This window comes from Oncorhynchus mykiss, chromosome 10 (assembly GCF_013265735.2).
Source record: "Oncorhynchus mykiss isolate Arlee chromosome 10, USDA_OmykA_1.1, whole genome shotgun sequence".
Classification (NCBI taxonomy): Eukaryota; Metazoa; Chordata; class Actinopteri; order Salmoniformes; family Salmonidae; genus Oncorhynchus; species Oncorhynchus mykiss.
In genome coordinates, this window is record NC_048574.1 from 3,099,322 (window position 1) to 3,113,312 (window position 13,991).

Below are 13,991 nucleotides of genomic sequence, written 5' to 3' on the forward strand. Positions count from 1 at the left end.
GACAAGATGACAATGTTACCATTTATTTATTCTGTCATTGACAGCTACATATATTTTTTCACTTTGAAGTTTAGTAACGATACTAATGCAAGTGGAATACTTTAAGTGTTGTCAGTCCCAGTGTCACCAGTCAGTGTGTAAGTCAAAACAGCAGTTGTCCTCAGCTGACTGTGTGTGTGTGTGTGTGTGTGTGTGTGTGTGTGTGTGTGTGTGTGTGTGTGTGTGTGTGTGTGTGTCCGTCCCCAGCTGTCTACATGGAAACACTCTCTTCAGGTGTGTCAACATATTTTAATTGGCCCTCGGATGACCACCTGTTTGTTAACTCTGAAAACAGTGACATCAGGTGATTTTTTTTGTGACAATGCCAAAGCAAGTAAAAATAAACAGTAAACAAAAGTGAGACAAAACAACATCAACAAAAAAAGAAAGAAATGAAACAGTAACACATTGCACGAATGTTTGAAAAAGATCAAGACATAAATATGGGAGTTTATCAAAATCATCATATATTATCATTGTGTTAGCAATGTATAGTGTGTGCCAATGGCTGTAGTACATATAGTAAGGGGAAGATAAATACACAGATATATAGATAGTATTGACAATGTTGTTTGTGTTCCACTGGTTGCCCGTATCGCATTGCAACAGTCCACAAATCTTGCACACTGTGGTATTTCACCTGATGAATATGCTAGTTTGTCAATGTTTGATTTGGTTTCAAATTCTTTGTGGATCTGTGTAATCTGAGGGAAATATGTGTCTCTAATATGGTCATATATTGAGCAGGAGGTTAGGAAGTTCAGCTCAGTTTCCACCTCAATTTGTGGGCAGTGAGCACATAGCCTGTCTTCTCTTGAGAGCCAGGTCTGCCTTTTGGTGGCCTTTCTCAATAGCAAGGCTATGCTCACTGAGTCAGTACATAGTAAAGGATTATCTTAATTTGGGGTCAGTCACAAGGGTCAGGTATTCTGCCACTTTGCACTGTCTGTTTAGGGCAAGATAGTGTTCCAATTTGCTATGTTTTTGGGTTGATTATTTCCAGTGTGTCAAAGAGTAACTTTTTGCTTTTCATGATTTTGTTGGGTCTAAATCTGCTGCTGTCCTGGGGCTCTGCGGGGTCTGTTTGTGTTTGTGAACAGAGCCCCAGAACCAGCTGGCTGAGGGGACTCTAGGTTCATCTCTCTGTAGGTGATGTATTTGTGATGGAATGTGTGGGCATCGCTTCCTTTTAGGTGGTTGCAGAATTTTAGAATCTATTTTCTGGAGTTTGATAATTATTTTCATTGTTTGGACGTTTGCGTTGGACACAGAGTATAGTGTTTTTTTGCAGAGTCTCAATTTGGTATTGGCCCCATTTTGTGAATTCTTGGTTGGTGAGCGGACCCCAGACCTCACAACCATAAAGGGCAATGGGCTCTATAACAGACTGAATTATTTTTAGCCAGATCCTAATTGGGATGTTGAGTTTTAGGTTCCTTCAGAAGGCCCTTCTTGCCTTCTCTCTCAGATCGTTCACAGCCTTGTAGAAGTTACCTGTGGTGTGGATGTTTAGGCTGAGGTAGGTGTAATTCGTTGTTTTCTCTAGTAATTCTTTGTGGTGTCTAGATAAAATTAGTATTTGTTGTTTTGGATACTGGACCTTTTTTGGAGCACCATTATTTTTGCCTTACTGAGATTTACTGTCAGGACCCAGGTCTGTCAGGGCCCAGGTCTGTCAGGGCCCAGGTCTGTCAGGGCCCAAGTCTGGCAGAATCTGTGCAGAATATCTAGGTGCTGCTGTAGGCCCTCCTTGGTTAGGGACAGAAGCACCAGATCATCAGCAAACAGTAGACATTTGATTTCTGAGTCCAGTAGTGCTGGGTGCTGCAGAATGTTCTAGTGACCAATTCATTGATATAAAGAGGGCGGGGATGCATCTCTATCTCACTCCACGACCCCAAGGAAAGAAATTGGTGTCTTTTTCGCCCATTTTAACTGCACACTTGTTCTTTGTGTACATTGATCTCCTTCCTTCCTTCCTTTCTTCCTTTCTTCCCTCCCATCCACTTCTGTTTACACCACTGAACTAATGAGATATGTCGACGTTAGTATTCTGTAGAGAAGGCGGTATTCTCACAGGTCAGTTTTACTGTATCTGTCATCCTCTGCAGACTGGAGACAGTGTCAACAAACACCCCTCCCTGCCTCCCTCCCTTCCTCCCTCCCTGTGTCATCCTCTGCAGACTGGAGACAGTGGCAACAAACACCCCTCCCTGCCTCCCTCCCTTCCTCCCTCCCTGTGTCATCTTCTGCAGACTAGAGACACAGTGTCAACAAACACCCCTCCCTGGCTCCCTGCCTGCCTCCCTCCCTCCATCCCTCTCCTTCCTTCATCATCTGCAGAGAGAGTTTCTAAGCAGTATGGACAAACAGGTCCTCATTAGGTATCTCATTAGACTGACTGTGTACTCAGTAGGAGACTCGTGTGTTGACATATAGATAGAGGTCTAGTAGTCATCCTCTATGATAACACTGAATAACACAAAGAGTCAAATCTAGGCCTGATCTCTACAATGAGTCGATCTAGGCCCGATCTCCACATTGATTCGATCTAGGCCCACTCTCTACAATGATCTGATCTAAGCCCGATCTCCCCAACGAGCTCATCTAGGCCCGTTCTCTACAGTGATCCGTCCTAGGCACGATCTTTACAATGAATACGATCTAGACCTGATCTCTACAATGATCCGATCCAGGCCCGTTCTCTACCAACGATCCGATCTTTTCTCCAAAATAAGTAGCAGACGATATAGTACAGTGATCGCATACATTTTTAGAATGTGTATCCGCTGTCGGGATCAAGGTCCTGATGATGAGCCAATTAGAAGAATCTGGTGTGTTAGAGCATGCCAGGGAGCAGCTAGCATTGACCTGAGAGCAGACATTCATTACCTGTTTCCTACTTTCTCTCTCCTACCTCCTCCTTCCTCCTCTCCTTCCCTCTCCTACTTCCTCTCTTTCCCTCTCCTACCTCCTCTCATTCTCTCTCCTACCTCCTCTCATTCTCTCTCCTACTTCCTCTCATTCTCTCCCCTACCTCCTCTCATTCTCTCTCACTACCTCCTCTCATTCTCTCTCCTTCCTCCTCTCATTCTCTCTCCTACCTCCTCTCATTCTCTCTCCTACCTTCTTTTTTTCTCTCTCCTACCTCCTCTCATTCTCTCTCCTACCTCCTCTCATTCTCTCTCCTACCTTCTTTTTTTTCTCTCTCCTACCTTCTTTTTTTTCTCTCTCCTACCTCCTCTCATTCTCTCTCCTACCTCCTCTCATTCTCTCTCCTACCTTCTTTTTTTCTCTCTCCTACCTCCCATCTTTCCCTCTCCTTCCACCTCTCATTCTCTCCCCTACCTCCTCTCTTTCCCTCTCCTACCTCCTCTCTTTCTCTCTCCTACCTCCTCTCTTTCTCTAACCTACCTCCTCTCTTTCTCACTCCTTCCTCCTGTCTCAGCTAAGTATACATTATAGCCTATTCAGCCTATGGGGCTGGTACAATGTGGTTCTGAAAAAGTCCTATGACAACAACAGCAACATCAAGGGCAGTCAGCTCTGACATGTTGGTTGTGTTCCCCTGCTCAGACGTTGCTGAAGCATGCCCACTGGGCACACACTGGTTGAATCAACGTTGTTTCTATGCCATTTCAATGAATTTACATTGAACCAACGTGGAATAGATGTTGAATTGACATCTGTGGGATTTTACGCATCAGTTAACCACATCACGTTTGAGGAAAATATTATGATTATTAGAAAGCAAATTACGGACTCCTCTTTAAATCTGCGTATTCCTCCAAAGCTCAGTTGTCCTGAGTCTGCACAACTCTGCCAGGACCTAGGATCAAGAGAGACACTCAAGTGTTTTAGTACTATATCTCTTGACACAATGATGAAAATAATCATGGCCTCTAAACCTTCAAGCTGCATACTGGACCATATTCCAACTGAACTACTGAAAGAGCTGCTTCCTGTGCTTGGCACTCCTATGTTGAACATAATAAACGGCTCTCTATCCACCGGATGTGTACCAAACTCATTAAAAGTGGCAGTAATAAAACCTCTCTTGAAAAAGCCAAACCTTGACCCAGAAAATATTAAAAACTATCGGCCTATATCAAATCTCCCATTCCTCTCAAATGCTAGCAAACAATGTTGCGCAGCAACTCACTGCCTTCCTGAAGACAAATAATGTATACAAAACGCTTCAGTCAGGTTTTAGACACCATCATAGCACTGAGACTGCACTTGTGAAGGTGGTAAATGACCTTTTAATGGCGTCAGACCGAGGCTCTGCATCTGTCCTCGTGCTCCTAAGTGCTGCTTTTGATACCATCGATCACTGCATTCTTTTGGAGAGATTGGAAACCAAAATTGGTCTACAGGGACAAGTTCTGGCCCGGTTTAGATCTTATCTGTCGGAAAGATATCAGTTTGTCTCTGTGAATGGTTTGTCCTCTGACAAATCAACTGTAAATTTCGGTGTTCCTCAAGGTTCCGTTATGGGACCACTATTGTTGTCACTATATATTTTAGCTCTTGATGATGTCATTTGGAAACATAATGTTAACTTTCACTGCTATGCAGATGACACACAGCTGTACATTTCAATGAAACATGGTGAAGCCCCAAAATTGCTCTCGCTGGAACTTGTGTTTCAGACATAAGGAAGTGGATGGCTGCAAATGTTCTACTTTTAAACTCGGACAAAACAGAGATGCTAGTTCTATGTCCCAAGAAACAAAGAGATTTTCTGTTGAATCTGACAATTCATCTTGATGGTTGTACAGTTGTCTCAAATAAAACTGTGAAGGTCCTCGGTGTTACTCTGGACCCTGATCTCTCTTTTGACGAACATATCAAGACTGTTTCAAAGACAGCTTTTTTCCATCTATGTAACATTGCAAAAATAAGGGACTTTCTGTCCAAAAATGATGCAGAAAAATAAATCCATACTTTTGTCAGGGGTTAGACTACTGCAATGCTCTACTTTCTGGCTACCCGTATAAAGCACTAAATAAACTTCAGTTAGTGCTAAACACGGCTGCTAGAATCTTGACTAGAACCAAATAAATTGATCCTATTACTCCAGTGCTAGCCTCTCTACACTGGCTTCCTGGGATAGGGCTGATTTCAAGGTTTTACTGCTAACCTACAAAGCGTTACATGGGCTTGCTCCTACCTATCTTTCCGATTGGGTCCTGCCACACATACCTACACGTACACTACGGTCACAAGACGCAGGCCTCCTAACTGTCCCTAGAATTTCTAAGCAAACAGCTGGAGGCAGGGCTTTCTCCTATAGAGCTCCATTTTTATGGAATGGTCTGCCTACCCATGTGAGAGACATAGACTCGGTCTCAACTTTTAAGTCTTTATTGAAGACTCATCTCTTCGGTAGGTCCTATGATTGAGTGTAGTCTGGCATAGGGGTGTGAAGGTGAACGGAAAGGCTCTGGAGCAACGAACCGCACTTGCTGTCTCTGCCTGGCCGGTTCCCCTCTTTCCACTGGGATTCTCTGCCTCTAACCCTATTACAGGGGCTGAGTCACTGGCTTACTGTTGCTCTTTCATGCCGTCCCTAGGAGGGATGCTTCACTTGAGTGGGTTGAGTCACTAATGTGATCTTCCTGTCTGGGTTGGCGCCCCCCTTGGGGTTTGTGCCATGGTGGAGATCTTTGTGGGCTATACTCGGCCTTGTCTCAGGATGGTAGGTTGGTGGTTGAAGATATCCCTCTTGTGGTGTGGGGGCTGTGCTTTGGAAAAGTGGGTGGGGTTATATCCTGCCTGTTTGGCCCTGTCCGGGGGTGTCATCGGATGGGGCCACAGTGTCTCCTGACCACTCCTGTCTCAGCCTCCAGTATTTATGCTGCAGTAGTTCATGTGTTGGGGGGCTAGGGTCAGTTTGTTATATCTGAGGTATTTCTCCTTTCTTATCCGGTGTCCTGTGTGAATTTAAGTAGGCTCTCTCTAATTCCCTCTCTAATTCCATCTCTTTTTCTCTCTCCTTTCTTTCTTTCTTTCTTTCTTTCTTTCTTTCTTTCTTTCTTTCTTTCTTTCTTTCTCGGAGAAGGAGGACCTGAGCCCTAGGACCATGCCTCAGGACTACCTGGCCTGAACTCCTTACTGTCCCCAGTCCACCTGGCCGGGCTGCTGCTCCAGTTTCAACTGTTCTGCCTGCGGCTATGGAACCCTGACCTGTTCACCGGACGTGCAACCTGTCCCAGACCTGCTGTTTTCAACTCTCTAGAGACAGCAGGAGCGGTAGAGATACTCTGAATGTTCGGCTATGAAAAGCCAACTGACATTTACTCCTGAGGTGCTACCTTGTTGCACCCTCGACAACCAATGTGATTATTATTATTTGACCCTGCTGGTCATCTATGAACATTTGAACATCTTGGCCATGTTCTGTTATAAAATCCACCTGGCACAACCAGAAGAGGACTGGCCACCCCTCGTTGCCTGGTTCCTCTCTAGGTTTCTTCCTAGGTTTTGGCCTTTCTAGGGAGTTTTTCCTAGCCACCGTGCTTCTACAACTGCATTGCTTGCTGTTTGGGGTTTTAGGCTGGGTTTCTGTACAGCACTTTGTGACATCAGCTGATGTAAGAAGGGCTATATAAATAGATTTGATTTGATAGCAATCTGGTGACCGACAACACAGTCCAAAGATTAGTTGATTCATGATTCTGAGCTGGGGAATACAACCGTTTCACTTCACTAAATCTATGTCAAGTATTATTTCACATTTTAGATTTTACAAAACTAACATAATGTAGGCTATTTGTAAAACTAACATAATACATTATTATACGTGTCGTTAGCTGTTTCAGTGTTTCCCAAAAGGTCAACAACATTTAGGTTGTTGTCCGGATTCCTCTAATCAAAGGCTTGATGATGAGTTGATTAGCTGAATCAGGTGTGTTGGTGCAGTAACTAAAATGTGAATCCCTTTGGGATCCCAGGACCAGGATTGGGAACCAGTGATGTAACTCTATGTGTTGTACTAATGACCAACAGGTAATGATGATACAGTATATAAGTCTGTTGTCTCTGCCCAGGTACTCACACTAGACCTGGGCTGTCAGGTCCACCATATCACCTGAGGAGGTGGGTTCAACTTTACATTTACATGATAAACAGTGGCTTTAGTAGTTGATGGAGATGTTGACATTCTGGTATTTAGTTTGATGTCTGAAGTGAGTGGTTTAATTAACTATTTTTTAGCAACTGGTATCAAATGCAGTAACATTGAATACATAAATAAACACAATTTAAATATAATATTAATTAATTTATTATTATAAATTATTTGCAATTTACAATTTTGATGAACTTGGATAATTTCCTTTCTACTAACGATGCTTCAATTATGTTTTTGTCAACAGGTGAAGTAATGTACAGTTTTGAATATACCTTTATTTGTAATAATGTACTCATGGATAATGTATTTCCACAGATTATCACCAGCCAGAGGGAGACGTTAACACCTCCAGTCAGGATGAGTTCCCTGACCTCTGACCCTAACCAGACAGACGTCAACACCATCATCCGACCCCCTTACTTCTTCATCAGTGGTTTCATAGCCATCCCCGACATGAACTACTACTACATCTTCCTCTGTTTAGTTTACATCATCTCCCTGGTAAGGCCGTAGCTCTGGTCCAGGGTGTTACTAACCAGCTCTGGTCCAGGGTGTTACTACCCAGCTCTGGTCCAGGGTGTTACTAACCAGCTCTGGTCCAGGGTGTTACTAACCAGCTCTGGTCCAGGGTGTTACTAACTAGCTCTGGTCCAGGGTGTTACTAACTAGCTCTGGTCCAAGGTGTTACCACCTAGCTCTGGTCCAGGGTGTTACTTACTAGCTCTGGTCTAGGGTGTTACTGACTTAAGAACTTCAATTTTGGGTAATTTCTGCTGTGTGTGTGTGTGTGTGTGTGTGTGTGTGTGTGTGTGTGTGTGTGTGTGTGTGTGTGTGTGTGTGTGTGTGTGTGTGTGTGTGTGTGTGTGTGTGTGTGTGTGTGTGTGTGTGTGTGTGTGTGTGTTGGGTCTAGGTGGGCAACACCTTCGTCATGACTGGCATCTACGTGGACCGCAGTCTCCACAGGTAATCAGACCTCTTTAATCTCATTAACACAATACAGTGTATAACAGCCTTAATTGGACATTCTATCTTATTGAAGTCCCCGTTCCCCTGGACCTCACAGACATGTGTGTGGGAGCCTGCCCTGCTCCCCGTTCCCCTGGACCTCACAGACATGTGTGTGGGAGCCTGCCATGCTCCCCGATCTCCAAATCAAATTTTATTTGTCACATACACATGGTTAGCAGATGTTAATGCGAGTGTAGCGAAATGCTTGTGCTTCTAGTTCCGACAATGCAGTAATAACCAACAAGTAATCTAGCTAACAATTCCAAAACGACTACCTTATAGACACAAGTGTAAGGGGATAAAGAATATGTACATAAAGATATATGAATGAGTGATGGTACAGAGCGGCATAGGCAAGATACAGTAGATGGTATTGAGTACAGTATGTACAAATGAGATGAGTATGTAAACAAAGTGGCATAGTTAAAGTGGCTAGTGATACATGTATTACATAAAGATGCAGTAGATGATATAGAGTACAGTATATACGTATACATATGAGATGAATAATGTAGGGTATGTAAACATTATATTAGGTAGCATTGTTTAAAGTGGCTAGTGATATATTTACATCATTTCCCATCAATTCCCATTTTTAAAGTGGCTGGAGTTGAGTCAGTGTGTTGGCAGCAGCCACTCAATGTTAGTGGTGGCTGTTTAACAGTCTGATGGCCTTGAGATAGAAGCTGTTTTTCAGTCTCTCGGTCCCAGCTTTGATGCACCTGTACTGACCTCGCCTTCTGAATGATAGCGGGGTGAACAGGCAGTGGCTCGGGTGGTTGTTGTCCTTGATGATCTTTATGGCCTTCCTGTGACATCGGGTGGTGTAGGTGTCCTGGAGGGCAGGTAGTTTGCCCCGGGTGATGCGTTGTGCAGACCTCACTACCCTCTGGAGAGCCTTACGGTTGTGGGCGGAGCAGTTGCCGTACCAGGCGGTGATACAGCCCGCCAGGATGCTCTCGATTGCGCATCTGTAGAAGTTTGTGAGTGCTTTTGGTGACAAGCCGAATTTCTTCAGCCTCCTGAGATTGAAGAGGCGCTGCTGCGCCTTCTTCACCATGCTGTCTGTGTGGGTGGACCAATTCAGTTTGTCTGTGATGTGTACGCCGAGGAACTTAAAACTTGCTACCCTCTCCACCACTGTTCCATCGATGTGGATAGGGGGGTGTTCCCTCTGCTGTTTCCTGAAGTCCACAATCATCTCCTTAGTTTTGTTGACGTTGAGTGTGAGGTTATTTTCCTGACACCACACTCCGAGGGCCCTCACCTCCTCCCTGTAGGCCGTCTCGTCGTTGTTGGTAATCAAGCCTACCACTGTTGTGTCGTCCGCAAACTTGATGATTGAGTTGGAGGCGTGCGTGACCACGCAGTCGTGGGTGAACAGGGAGTACAGGAGAGGGCTCAGAACGCACCCTTGTGGGGCCCCTCCGTTACATAATACTTATATTATTATTATGTTACTTATAGTAACATATACTTATAGTTACTTATAGTGAATATAATATAATATAATAGAACCTGTAGTGACGCCCAGCACGTGAACGGTACATTGCTGTACATTGCTGTGTTCAACCTGGACCTCACAGACATGTGTCTGGGAGCCTGCCCTGCTCCCTGATCTCTGTTACATGATATTTATATTAATATTAAAAGATATCTATGTTCTGACCTTGCAGCCCCAAGTACATCGCTGTGTTCAACCTGGCCTTCACAGACGTGTGTGAAAGCACAGCCCTGGTTCCCAAGCTGCTGGATATGTTTCTGTTCAGCAGACAGCTCATCTCCTACGACCAGTGTCTCACGAGCCTCTTCTTCGTCTTCCTCTTCATCACCATGCAGTCCTTCAACCTCACCATCCTGTCCTATGACAGACTGGTGGCCATCTGCTACCCGCTCAGGTCTCAGATAATACATCACATTATTAACTCAATTAAAATAACATTCAGAAACACTATTTAATTTTACCCTTCTGGGATATTTTTTATTTATTTTGAATTGAATAATTTGATTTGACAATTTATTCAAATGTATTTATTAAATGTATTATATAAAAGAAATACGATTTAACATGGATTCACTGCTTTTAAAATCATATATAAGGATATAGTTACCTGACAGGGGAAACACCTTGATCACAAAGGAGGATTACCAGGGTGAGGTTCGGCCACTCTGGTCGTGCTGACCCCTGCAAGTTCTCCAAATGTGGGAATCTCGAACTGAATAATTATATATATGAAAAACATATAAAGACAAATCATATAAAACATTGGCGATAATAACACAATAAAGTCGAACATCTTTTCCCCCACAGAGATGCAATTAAATGACCAGAGGGGCTGTGTCATCAACTCTCAAAGTTCCATTGTAATGTTCTTTCCAGGTACCACATGATGATCACTCACAGGTCCATGCTCCAGCTGACGGGGGCCGCCTGGGCGTTTGCTGTGTTGATGGTGTTGATCTCTGTGTGTCTCATCACCCGGCTCTCTTTCTGTAGGTTAGTATGTAGCGTGTTGTAGTGCACCGACTCCACCGCAAAAGCATAGCTTCTGTGAAGCATAGATTTATCTGTTAAATCACATCAAACTATTGGTTTCAGACGTACGAACCTCCAGTCCAATGACTTGCTGGTGCAAAAAAATCAATTCATGATAAAATACAGTATAGTAGATATAAATATAGTCAAATATAATATATCCTTACGTTGATGAATGCTCCCGCTGTTTTATTGTCAGACTTGATCAAGACGTGCGGGTCAACACCTGCTCTTTCCATGACAGACCAGGTGAATCCAGGTTTAACCTATGATCCCTTATTGATGTCACTTGTTTAAACCTGATATTGATCCCTTCGCGCGCCAATCCCTTTAGCGGGATCGATTTGACAACACCCAGTGAAATTGCAGAGCGCCAAATTCAAACTTCAAGATAACAGAAAATATTAGTGTATTGCATCAAAATAAAGCTTAACTTGATGGGGGCTTGAGTGCGTAATGCTGGGGATCCTGGTGCCTCGAGCTCCAGGTGAGGCAGAGCGGGTGTGACAAGTCACTTGTTAAATCCACTTAAATCAGTGTAGATGAAGGGGAGGAGACATGTTACAGATGGTTTTTTAAGCCTTTAGACAAGCAAGACATGAATTATGTATGTGTGCCATTCTGTGGGTGAATGGGAAATACTAAATATTTAGGTGCCTTTGAACGGGGTAGGTGCCAGGCGCACCGGTTTGTGTCAAGAACTGAAATGCTGCTGAGTTTTTCATGCTCAACAATTTCCAGTGTGAATCTAGAATGGTCCAACACCCAAAGGACATCCAGCCAACTTGACACAACTGTGGGAAGCATTGGAGTCAACATGGGCCAGCATCCCTGTGGAATGCTTTCGACACCTCGTAGAGTCCATGCCCCAAAGAATTGAGGCTGTTCTGAGGGCAAAAGGAGCTTAAACTCAATATTAGGAAGGTGTTGCTAATGTTTTGTAAATTCAGTGCATACCACTTAACTTATTCGACATTTTGATGTGTTACAGCCTGAATTGAAAATATATTAATTTACATTTCTCAACCATCTACACACAATCAGGGATTAAAACCAACATTATTTTCCAAATGTTTTGTTCTGAGCAGAACCACTATTTTTGTTCCGACCAGCAAAACACATTTCTGAAGCAGTTTGATCTCCAAAAAGTTCTGGAATTGTTCCTTTATGTTCCTTTAATAACCTTCATCTTGAATGTGAGAGAAATTCCAGTGGCGGAGGTGTACCAATAGCTGGTCGAGAGTTTTTTTGACACATTTCTGTTGTTCGCTCTAATATCTGGGTAATAACATGGTATATAATGTATTGTATTGTAGGTCTCTGGTGATCAACAGCTACTTCTGTGACCACGGTCCTCTGTTCCGTCTGGCGGCCCCCTGTTCTAATGTGGTCCCTAACATAGCGATGAGCGAAATCAACCCCTGTATAGTTCTCTATCTCCCAATGATCTTCATCATATCATCATACATCTGCATAACACACGCCCTGTTCACCATCACACTGCCCCAGGACAGGTGAGAAGTAATACTGATTGGAATAAGTAAGTCTAGTCAGTAAGTAGACTTGTCCAAGCCAGAACGGCCCATATGCTGATTGGTGTGAGGCCTCAGAAATATGTTTTTAGTTATGGACTTGTTACAGGAATGATAAATGCTGGGAAATATTGAGAATGCAATTAAACTGTATAGATAATCACATGGTGTACTGACACACATTCTCTCCCTCTCTCTCGCTCTCGCTCGCTCTCTCGCTCTCTCTTTCTTTCTCTCTCTATGTCCACCTCTTTCTCTCTCTGTCTCCCTCTCTCACCCTCCACCTCTCTTTCTCTCTCTACATCTCTCACCCTCCACCTCTCTCTCTCTCTCCCTCTCTCACCCTCCACCTCTCTCTCCCTCTCTCTCCCTCTCTCACCCTCCACCTCTCTCTCCCTATCTCCCTCTCTCAATCCACTTCTTTCTGTCTCTCTGTCTCTCTCCCTCTACCTCTCTTTCTCTCACTCCCTCTCTCTGTCCACTTCTTTCTGTCTCTCTCTTTCTCTCCCTTCACGTCTCTCCCTCTCTCTCTTTCTTACCCTCTCTCACGCTCTCTTTCCCTCTCTTTATCTCTCTCTCTGTTCCCCTCTCTGTTCCTCTCTCTCTCTCTCTCTCTCTCTCTCTCTCTCTCTCTCTCTCTCTCTCTCTCTTTATCTCTCTCTCTGTTCCCCTCTCTGTTCCTCTCTCTCTCTCTCTCTCTCTCTCTCTCTCTCTCTCTCTCTCTCTCTCTCTCTCTCTCTCTCTCTCTCTCTCTCTTTCCCAGACTCAGAGCCATTAAGACATGTACCTCACACCTAATACTGGTGGCCATATTCTACCTGCCAATTATTTTCACGTACTCTCTCTACACCATCATACCAACCAACGTCCGCATCATCAACCTCTCCCTGACCTCGATACTGCCACCAATGCTTAATCCCATCATATACGTTCTGAAGACGGAGGAGTTTAAGGTATCAGTCAAGAAGATGCTCAGAAGAGGGGCACAAAGAGCTGTGACGCAGGTCAAACCAACATGAAGTTCTTGAATTTTTTCTCTTAAAAATGATATATTTACAGTGCCTTCTGAAAGTATTCACACCTAACAGCCATTTTCAAGTCTTGGCATAGATTTTCAAGGCGATTTAAGTCTAAGCTGTAACTAAGCCACTCAGGAACATTCACTGTCACCATGGTAAGCAATGCCAGTGTATATTTGATCTTATGTTTTGGGTTATTGTCTTGCTGAACGGTGAATTTGTCTTCCAGTGTCTTTTGGAAAGCAGACTGAACCAGCTTTTCCTCTCGGATTTAGCCGGTGCTTAGTTTCTTTTTATCCTAAAAAACTCTAGTCCTTGCCGATGACAAGCATACCTATAACATGTTGCAGCCACCACCATGCATGGAAATATGTGGTACTTTGTGATCTGTTGAGTTGGATTTACCCCAACCATAACACTTTGTATTCAGGACATAAAGTTAACTTCTTATCCATTTCTTTTTGCAGTTTTACTTTAGTGCCTTATTGAAAACAGGACTCCTGTCTTGGAATATCTTTATTCTGCACAGGTTTCCTTCTTTTCAGGCTGTAATTTAGGTTAGTATTGTGGAGTAACTACAATGCTGTTGATCCATCCTCAGTTTTCTCCTATCACAGCCATTCAAATCTGCAACTGTTTTATGGCAGCTTCCTTCCTCTCCTGCAACTGAGTTAGGAAGAACTCATGTATCATGACACAAGGCAAGACACAGATGCAGACAC

The 13,991-nt window shown here is 43.7% G+C and overlaps 1 protein-coding gene and 1 pseudogene across 1 annotated transcript; both read left to right on the forward strand.

Annotated features, from left to right (window-relative positions):
- Positions 1-6,931: 6,931 nt before the first annotated feature.
- LOC110534829 (olfactory receptor 146-like) lies at positions 6,932-13,866 on the forward strand. The gene is made up of 6 exons (XM_021619770.2): positions 6,932-7,675; positions 8,085-8,137; positions 9,859-10,080; positions 10,563-10,679; positions 12,035-12,232; positions 13,014-13,866. The coding sequence occupies exons 1-6, from the start codon at positions 7,361-7,363 to the stop codon at positions 13,267-13,269; spliced, it is 1,161 nt and encodes a 386-aa protein (XP_021475445.2). The 5' UTR covers positions 6,932-7,360; the 3' UTR covers positions 13,270-13,866.
- Positions 10,286-10,412, forward strand: LOC118937049 (annotated as a pseudogene).
- Positions 13,867-13,991: the final 125 nt, after the last annotated feature.